Source organism: Curcuma longa, chromosome 5, assembly GCF_044706935.1.
Source record: "Curcuma longa cultivar G26 ecotype Majalengka, Jawa Barat chromosome 5, ITB_CL_G26_1.1, whole genome shotgun sequence".
NCBI classification, from domain to species: Eukaryota; Viridiplantae; Streptophyta; class Magnoliopsida; order Zingiberales; family Zingiberaceae; genus Curcuma; species Curcuma longa.
In genome coordinates this window covers 12,589,744-12,600,038 of record NC_133865.1, presented here as the reverse complement: position 1 = coordinate 12,600,038, position 10,295 = coordinate 12,589,744, and the positions used below count along the sequence as shown (strand labels likewise).

General features: G+C 34.8%; 1 protein-coding gene across 1 annotated transcript in view; it reads left to right on the top strand.

Annotated features, from left to right (window-relative positions):
• Positions 1–10,295, top strand: part of LOC141829904 (chaperone protein dnaJ 15-like) — a 22,674-nt gene that overhangs the window by 8,802 nt on the left and 3,577 nt on the right. The window contains exons 3-11 of the mRNA XM_074717381.1: positions 2,544–2,626; positions 2,713–2,824; positions 2,905–3,009; positions 3,138–3,185; positions 5,283–5,372; positions 5,469–5,577; positions 5,690–5,838; positions 5,914–5,967; positions 7,317–7,532. Coding sequence (XP_074573482.1) covers positions 2,544–2,626; positions 2,713–2,824; positions 2,905–3,009; positions 3,138–3,185; positions 5,283–5,372; positions 5,469–5,577; positions 5,690–5,838; positions 5,914–5,967; positions 7,317–7,532 — 966 coding nt within the window. The remainder of the gene's footprint in view (positions 1–2,543; positions 2,627–2,712; positions 2,825–2,904; positions 3,010–3,137; positions 3,186–5,282; positions 5,373–5,468; positions 5,578–5,689; positions 5,839–5,913; positions 5,968–7,316; positions 7,533–10,295) is intronic.

Sequence of the window (10,295 nt, the reverse complement as noted above, 5' to 3'; positions counted from 1 at the left end):
AGATTTAAGATTATCTCCGATCAACGATTAGGATCGCATCAACGGATCAACGACCAAGAGGAAGTTCATCTACGATCAACGATCCAGATCTATTTTCTTAGGTTATAAATAAGACTTAGAGTTCTAGAAGTAAAATCATCAATTACTTTGTATTCTTTCTTCTAGCTAATTCTCTGTGCTACAATTGTAAAGGCTTCTCCGCCTTAAGGAGTTTTTCATTGAGCATTACTGCCTTGGAAGCAACGATCCAGTTGCAACCAAGTTTTTTCATAAGACGAGTGTCATTCTGCTAAACCGTCTATTCACCCCCCTCTAGCCGGTCCAACCCGATCCTACAGTTGAGATGCTTGAGCCTCATTCTGTTGCATCTTTTTCCACTCTAGAATGTCTTTATAGTCGTCAATTTGGGTTGGGTCCGTCGGATTGGCCTGCCATGTCAAATAATTTAGACATGTTGGGTTTAAATTTTATCAATCCATTTTAAGATGGGTTCAAATGGGTTGACCCGCCTAGGCCCGCGACTCGCGTGGGTTGGTCCGCGGCGGGCTTGGGGTGGCCCGCGGGTTAAGAAAATATATTTATTTATTTTAAATTTAAAAATTAAAATAAAAAACTCAATAAATTGATGAGTTTGATTTGTCTAAATTACAATTCAAACTTAAATATTTCAACATGAACAATTTAAATCGTACTCCAAACTTAAATTTTTTAATATTTTTTTTTAATTTTTTGACAGGCCCGTGGGTTGGACCGCCTAACCCGCAACCCTCCTTGAGTTGGAGATTTTTCAATTCGCCAAGTTGGTGGGTCGGTTTGTCCCGTCCCGCCATATGATGATTTTTTAGTGGGTTGCCCCGCCTCGCTATGGATTGGCCCGTTTGATAGCTCTAAATGTCTTTGATGCTGAGTTTCCTTTGTTCTAACCCAACATTTCATAATTTTTCTTCATCATAACAAGTAGACATTCACTTCACTTGCATTAAATGATAAAATCATCTCAGGTTAGTTCCTCTTAAAAAACCAAGGGTAATATGTTTATCGTAACTTCTGTCATTTTGTGATAAGGATTAAAATCTCGTGCCGAGCTGGTCGAAACAGGCGAAATATTTCGTTCCGCCTACCAACCGGCACTGGCACGAGCCGGCATCAGCCCAGCTGTCGGAGTAGTCGCCCGACCCCAACGATTGCGCAAGAGTGGTTGCGCTACCCCGGCGGCGACGCTGGAGGGGTCGTGAGACCCCACGGCCGCGGTGCCAGGAGGGATCGCGCGACCCCTCTAACGCGGCTGCGGGGTCGCGGGACCACGACGGCCTCGCCGAAGGTGTCCCTCTGGCACGACCGCGGGGTCGCGTGATTGCGCGACCTTGCATGCCGAGATCGCGTGCGTCGCGTGAGGGGGGGGGGAGATTGGGTTTTTTAATTAAAACGGTAACGATTAATTTAATTAAACTCTAATAAAATTATTTAATTAATTATATATTTTATTTATTTTATTTAAATTCTAATAAGTTTTTATTTATTTTCTCATCAACTCCTAACCTAAATAAATAATCAACCTTAACTTTAATAAATAATCAAATATATTTCTTAAAATTCTAATCAAATTATCTCATTAATTATATAAAAATTTATTTAAAATTCTAATAAAATTTTATATATTCCTAAAACCTTTCACGCCGCGGTGCTACGATAGCCTCCACGGGCTATTACAGCCGCAATTTTTTTTAATTTTTTGATTTAGTTAATTTTTTATTTTTTAATATGTATTTTTTTAAAAAATAAATTATTATTAATAGTTATAAAATATTAAAAATTAATAAATATTTTATAAAACAATTTAATCTTTAAAAATAATTTTAAAATTAAATATAAATTTAAAATAATCTAAACTTTTAAAGAAAATATAATTCTTAAACATTTCAAATAAATTTTTTAAAATTAAAAATTTACAACTACATTCAAAAAAATAATTTAGAATTTTCAAATAATTTTATAATTATTTTTAACCTTTCAAATGATTTTATAATTTTAAATTAAAATTAAAATTTTAAGAGAAAATATTGAAATATAAATTCAACATTTCAACATATAAAACATATTTAATAATCAAATATTAATAAAATTAATATACATTTATATTTAAAATTTAAAAAATATCGAAATTATATCGGCACGGCATGATACGATACCGAAATCGTATCGTTCCGGTCTGGGACCGAAACCTCGGCACGGATCGAGATTTTAAACCTTGTTTTGTGATTGACTTATACCATCAGCTGAGGCTTGGACCTGATTATTTCTGTAGGGCTACTCATTCACCTCAGGCTTACTAAGAAAAAAACTGACATGTTTCTTTTTTTAGTATCATATGATATTCCTTTTGATTTCAAAAGTATTACTTGTGGTATTCTTTTGCCAAAAATCTTTTATGAATATGAAAATTAGAATTATCTTACGTTGGATCAATATTCCATCTATTCAATTATATGCATTAATGTAATGCTGTAGAATACCAGTTTGTTATATGGTTTATCTTGGCGTAGGCTTTGGAAAGTGAGGGCATGGATATGGAGATTGACTTGTCCAACCTTGGAACTTTCAACACAATGTTTGCTGCTCTTTTCAGGTGACAATCAAACAATGTTATAACCATGGGAACCAATTATTATGCTATTTTCTTCCTAGAATGTACTAATTTGTGGAAGCTATTAGCAAACTCGGAGTTCCTATCAAAACTACAATTTCGGCTATTGTCCTTGAAGAAGCACTAAATGGAACCATCACAATTAGACCGCTTCCCCTGGGAACATCATTCAGTGGAAAAGTATTCATTTTTTGTGTCTTGTATTTGACTGAAATCCGTATCAACATTGAACTTCCTTATTCTTTTGAATGCTGGTGTAGGTGGAAAAACAATGTGCTCATTTTTTCGGTATCACGATTAATAATCAACAAGCCCAGGCAGGGATAGTTGTGAGAGTAACTTCTGCAGCACAAAGTAAATTTAAGGTGAAGAGCATAAACAAATTAGTGAACCATTTGTGATGTCTGGGATATATGAACTCTCATTATAACCAAATATTGGCTCATTTGCTCGTTTTTTATATGCAACGCTAACTTCTGTTTTGTGCCCTCAGCTACTTTACTTTGAGGAAGCAAATGGTAGCTATGATTTATCTTTACAGGTAATTTTTGCTCTCCAATTGCTCATCGTGTGTGTATTTTTGTAAGTTATATTGCTCTATCTTCCTTTTAGATATGGTTATTTTATCCAAGGGAAGGATAAATAATTGACACTTATGGAGGAAAATAAATTTGTATAGCCAACAATCAGGGTACTTGTTTCCATAAAGAAAACATGCTTAATGGTTTGGTAGTTCAAGGCTCAAATCAAAGATGCAAAATTGATGCTTTTTCTACAGTATAGTCAAGCTAACTTTCTATATTTATCACTAGAAGATTCTTGTCACAGTCATTCTTTTGGCCATGGGAGCTAGAAGTTTGTGAAGAGTGATTTGATTCTATATAGGTACTTTGCTGCCTAGTTAAGCACTCTACCATATATCTGCTACTCCAGCCAGACACTGCTATTATTTGGTCATGCAAACAATATTTTTTTAGCTGAGTTAGCACATTTTATTGCCCTGTCATTCAGATGATAACCTGAGTATTACACACACTTCTATGCATTTAGCTGTATGGTACTAGATGCCACCAGATACTGGCACATCCTTATCCTATAGTTGTCTTGTGTTGGATGGGTGTTGCATTGTTGACAAACATATTAAACATAATTTATCCTATTTACTATATGGTTGCTGCTAGAAAAACTTCAACTCTCAGGATATTCTTGAGCTCATGTGGTTTGATTTGGTAATGATACAATTCATCAAATTGTTAATTGGTACAAATGATAAACAATAAATGTACAAATGATTAGCAATAAATTAAATTTTGAAATAGTCTACTTGGAATTTGTATAAGTTACAAATACATTAGTCCTATATACTAGGTAAATGTTGGTTCAATTTTTATCTACATTACTAGATTCTTTTATCATGTCATTGTTGCTTATGATAATTCCCTTGTTATTTTTATTCTAACTATAAGATTTATGGATTCTTTCAACTTACAATACAATATCATTCTTTGATTTAAATATTTCTAATCCTTATCATTTTTTCATTTTAAATTTGCATATTTAGATCAAGGTTTAAAATCTTGAGCGATGTTGGAGTTTTGGTCTTTGACTAGAATGACACATGGCAATGTTCCGATATATAGTGTCAATGTCAAATTGGAGGTGAAAGGAGGAAGAAGATGAAGGAAAAAATGAATATAAAGACAACTATACACTTAAGTTCGGATTTAATTTTCAATCTAGAACATCGTCACAATCTTAAAAAATAACAATATTATCGCAATTTATCTTAACTTGTGTTGTAACACACCAAGGTGTGTCGAAGATTGGTATGAGATGACATGATTGATACAACAATACATGAGACATTGTTTGTTCCTAGTAGTATCGAGTTTTGAAAATTTATGAGGACATTATGCTTTTTCAAGGAAAAATTTGAATTTTTCATGTTATATTTTGGTTATTGGCGACAATTTTACTCATCCAATTAAGGTTTAAGGTTTCATTCCATGTCGGTCAACACAGGCAAAACATTTTTATTTTGCTCGTTGATTGACACATGGAACGACATGAAATACAACCATGAGAATCACTTCCTTTTTGCGGTCAAACAAAGCATGACTAGGGTTCTAGTTCCTCGATGAGATTTCTTTGAGGTTTAGCTTTTGCCTGCCTTGATCTAACTCTTCTCTTCCTCCACCTTCGTCCATATCTTATTCCTCTTCCTCTACTTACATTCGTATCTTCCTAATTTCCTCTTCTCGAGCTATGCCTGAAGGTCTTCTGCTTTCATTTCTTTGTTCGAGCCACAAGGAACATCTTCTACCTTCATCCTCCACCTCCTTCTGATACAATCTCCTTTCTGTCCTCCTACGATCTCCCGCCCAAATTGCCTGATCCGCAAGGAGTGTGCAATGAGTGTCTTCTGGTATATAAGCTTCTCTTTATCATCCTCTTCTTCCTCCACCTCTTCTTCTTCTTTCCCCTCCTTGAAGTGACCGACACCCATCTGAAACGGAATGATATTGTTCGAAAACAGTGTTGTTCTGGTCTCTGAAGGAAATTTGAAACGGGTCAATACTTTAAACTTTACATCCAATAGTTGCTAATTTTTATGTACCTATTTGTTTTGTTCCTTCAGGAAGACAGTGAGAAGACTGGCAAAATGACATCTGCAGGAATGTACTTTTTACATTTTCAAGTTTACCGTATGGACTCTGTGGTTAACACGGTTTGCTCGTCAACTACCTTTGGATCCTTATTGTTGTAAAGAATAGAGTGAAATTTCCAATATAAGAGTTTTATGGTTTATTTTTTGTTTGTGCAGTTAGCTATGGCGAAAGACCCTGAAGCTGCTTTTTTCAAAAAGTTGGAAGGTCTCCAACCATGTGAGGTGTCTGAATTGAAGCCAGGCACCCACATATTTGCTGTTTATGGTATGCAATGTTTGTCCGTCTTTTTTCCTGGTATTATATCTTGAGTAACTTGGTTTACTCAAAAGTTTCATATGTTATTCAAATCTCTTATGTTTTCCATATGTTATTCCAGGTGATAATTTTTTCAAACCTGCCGCATATACCATTGAGGCTGTGTGCGCTAAATCGTATGAAGATACCACAGAGAAACTCAAGGAAATTGAGTCTAAACTTTTAGCAAAGAGAACTGATTTAAGGCAATTTGAAATAGAATATAGAAAGGTAAACGTTGTGATTCATAGGCGTTAATTTACAATACCTTGTGGATGAATTCTATATTTCCCTGTGGCTGTTCAGGCACTTGCACAGTTTCAGGAGGTGACAAACAAGTATAGCCAAGAGAAACAATGTGTAAGTATTTATTTAATTCCACAGAATCACTTAGGCTTAGTTTTTCAGAATGTTGTTTTTTTTTATCTTAAATAGCCATTCAATATTCAGAAATACATTTATATATTGAGGTACTTTTTTTGAAATAATTAAATGATTTCATCTTTCCCTGCTCCTAGATTTGAGTAAGATGATGACAATATTCTCTGTTATATTTCTTCTGATTTGAACCTTTGTTAACTTCCATAATCCTTATTCATTATTTTTTCTTGGAAGTGCAATTCTTGGAAGTTCAGTTCATATTCCTTCTAATTGTAGGATATTTTGATTTAGCTTGAATTTTCTGCCTCATCCTTGCTGACATGTTAAATTAAATTTTAGTCATTTGACTAGAAAAAGTTGTCAAATGTAGTATATAAGTCTTTACAAGCTGAAGAATTGCAATCACTTGCCATAGCAAAGTGGGCTACCAGATTCAAACTTGCCTTTAGCAATGCACTTTAACCCTGTTTATTGGATTAAACATAGATCATCTAAGTTTTGCGCCTGAACATATTTTCTCAATCTTAAACATCCAAAGTGCTTAAAAGAGATCAGAATACAAGGTGATATGTTTACCTTAGATGCATCCATTGCACACTCGCTTCTTTCCAAATGCCTTTTGGATGAATGATACTCCATTTAGTTCTTCTCAAAGAAAGTTCATTCTTATACTTTTCACTTTGATCTTTTAATAAAGGGCAGCCTTACCCTACTTTACAAGAGGCTGTTTTTGAGACTCGAATCCGTGACTTCTACATCACACGGTAGCAACTTTACTGTTGCGCCAAGAGTCTCCTTCATTAAAAGATATTCTCTACTAAATGCAGCTAAAATATATTTATAAGTTCTACACCAACAGTTGCAACATGTTTCGCTTGATTGGTGTCACTAGATCAGAGGTTTTCTCTGCAGCGTGCAATTTGTTGCTTCTGCTTGTGTAGATTTAGCAAGTAATACTGTGATTGCTATTTTTAGCTCTTGATTTGTAAAACAAGTTCCCCTCTTGGTGATGCATCTTGTATCCCTGTTTTCAATGAACATGCTTTCTACAGTTGAGCATATGCTGTTCTGTCATGTTCTTATTTACCCTGCTGGAGCTAGATCTTGTCTTGTGCTACTGATAGCTCCACAATGAGCTCTCAATGGGTTCCATTTATGCAACATTATAGCTGCTTTTGCCACGATCTTTTTGAATCTATAAAATTTTCTGCTTGATCTGTTACTGTCATGTAGTTGTATTACCCAATTCATGAATTTAATTGCTAGACAGTGATTTTAGTTTACTTTGAGATTTGTGTTACTTTTCTATTCACTACTGTTAATTTCAGGTTGACGAACTATTGAAAGACAGGGAGAGTGTACACTCCACCTTCACGATATCAAGAGGAGGTATGACCCATTCTAATGGGGATGCTAGTGGCAGTGGAAAAAGTCCTAGTGAGGATTATAGATTTGATAGCCCAAATGGGAGTCCTGATGCCAAAGATAAATCAAACAAAAAGAAATGGTTTAATTTCAATGTTAGCCGATCCGATAAGAAGGGCTGACCACATCTGGCTCGCCAAATTGTTGTCATATGGATTAAGCTAGTTTTAGATTGCTTATGGTTCATTGCTTCCCTCATACATGTAAAATCAGTGTGTCAAACTCTTGATCATCTCTTTGGCTTTATAGCTCTGTGAGTATTGTAAGGTTGTGGGCGCATGATTTTTCTCATCTGCTTGTCTCTTGTATGTGTTTGTAAAATTAATTTTGGATTTTTTGTTTATTATTGATGAGATTGATTTGTTAACTAATGTTTGATTCATTTTAAATGTATCTTGTGGGAAATTTAGCTCATTGCGTTGGAAATTTTTTTGTTTGGGGTACTTGCCGTGTTTCATAGCGTAGGACCAGTGGCAGGAAATATTTTTGGGGAAAAACTTCTCCATCCCACAGTTTTCTTAGGCAGAAGAAAGAAGCAATTGAGGAAATATTTCCTAGCAGATGCACCTCAACTCAATGTAGTATTAAAATATGAATTTTTAAAAAGATAGTTTGGTACTTGAAAAAATAAGAAATTGTTAATGAGGTTCGGGAAGAATTTATTGTATTCAATTTTATCAGAGATTATTTTTATAATTAAAAATTATGATTTCAAGTCATATGTTAATAATTTTTTAAAATATAAAATGTTATATTTTATGTTTTAAATAATTAATTTTATAATGTTATTTTATCAAAGGACATTTTGGAATTTTCAAAAGATGCACCATAGTTTGTTTGTTTTTATCAAACGGTAGGGTGTATTTAATTTCAAAAGTACTCTTTCTGTTAACAACTTTATTTTTTTTTTCAAGTATTCGAGTCATAATTTGAAAGAAAAGTATTTTTTTTAATTCAGATGCACGTAATCTTGACATCTCTTCTCTCTACTTCAATTCGAGGAAAGTGAAATTCTTGAAAAGTCAAACTTTATTAGTGTAGAAAGTATCACATAATTGAATCGATATTTGGATCATAACAAAAGGTTCAAATTAAGGTTGTAGTGTATACTAACGAGCTAAAGTTAAGTGTGTAGGGAGTCTAGGAAAAATTCTAATTGACTCTGGGCAAGAGAGTTTGTATGACTGGGTAAGGAAGTCCTAGTTAAGAGGATTAGACAGAAAGACTTGGCAGATCAAAACACTAGGCAAGAAGTTTAGGCAGGTTAGTGGACCGGACGTCTAGTGGAGCGATGGATCAGCGAGGATCAGATATTGGAGGAAAGTCCTGGGGGGCGATGATCGGATGCTAAGCAAAACCAACCAAATGTAGAGGACCAGATGGTTGGCATAAATAATTTCTCCTGAGAATAGTGAGCGTGTGTTTCTTTAAAGGGAATAGTAGACGTCGATTTAACCTAGAATTTCACTGAAAACATAAAAGTCAAGATCAAACAGTTGTAAAACTATCCAAATTTTTTATAATATATATTTGTGCTAACTCTGTGATCCAGGAAATTAAGGAACCGAAACTTTGAGTCTTGGACACTCCTATAGATCCAGGCGACTAGACTGTCCAAGCGCCTAGAAGGGATTTAGGCGCTAGGAAGTGAGATGTTCAGGCTAGTCAGACAGATGATGCGGTGAGCTGGGAATGATTGGAGACACCTCAATTTTTAGGGCATCTAGAAGGTTCTAGGTGTCCAGAGAAGGATAAGGCATAACAGAGTTAAAGTTGACTCGGCAACCTCTACGTTAGCATTCCAGACGTTCGGAAGGCTCTAGGCGCTCGAAGAAGGATAAGGTCTGGCAGAATCAAAGTTGATCCAACAATCTCCACGTTAGCATTCCAAGCGCTCGGAAGGGATAAAGGCGCTTGGAGATGCTAAGTCAGTATCGAGAGTGGATCGACGAGCCAACGTGGAGGCGCCCGAAAGGAGTTCCGGATCAGTCAATAAAAGAAGCTGCGAGTGGGAACCTAGAGCATCCATTTATACTCAATCCACAACAACTATGCACGCGAACGACGCTCTTGAGACGTTGCCGTGACACCGGAACACTGCACCAACAACCGCACGACCTTGCTAACTTGTATTGTCGGTAAATTTGATTTTGATTTTTCACCATCCGAGTGGAAAAAACCTTTTGAAAAATATCCTTTTGAAAAATCTCTTGCACGTCTTCTATATGCAATGAAATGTCACATTTTTTTTCTACAACATGTTTAAGTGATGGAAAACAAAACAATACTCCTTCACATATCCACTGTAGTTTGATCCATATTTCCAAAATGATAGGTTATATTCTTGTACACGACACAAAAATTCATCCATGAAGACCTATATAATCATCGGGTTTTGACCAATGAACAAAAAGTATACTTGAAGAATGAATTAGAAAGCAGAAATAAATTGAGAAAAGAAAATATATTTCTTCACTCTAGATATACTAGAAAAAAGGACCATATTATGCAATGATGAGAATAAACAAACAACAATCTGCCAAAAGCATATCATCCTCTTTTGAATTGGCGCATATCGTGGAAAAATAAGCAACTTGATTTACATACAACGATGATCATTTAATCTACTTCGAAAAGAAATAGTTTCATGAATAGTTTGGAAAACAAGCTTCATGGAGCTATTTCTATTCGAAATAATTACGAGTAATTTCGTACACTAAAAAATTGATGAAATGAAATTATGATGGACTATTATTAATCTCGTTAATGTTATTTGATCAATTATCTTTTGAGTAGATACCCAATTCTCATTTGAAAATCTCTCATTTGAAGAAGAGTAAAATAAATTCAGAAAAATAAAGCAAAATCTTTGAAATCCGTAT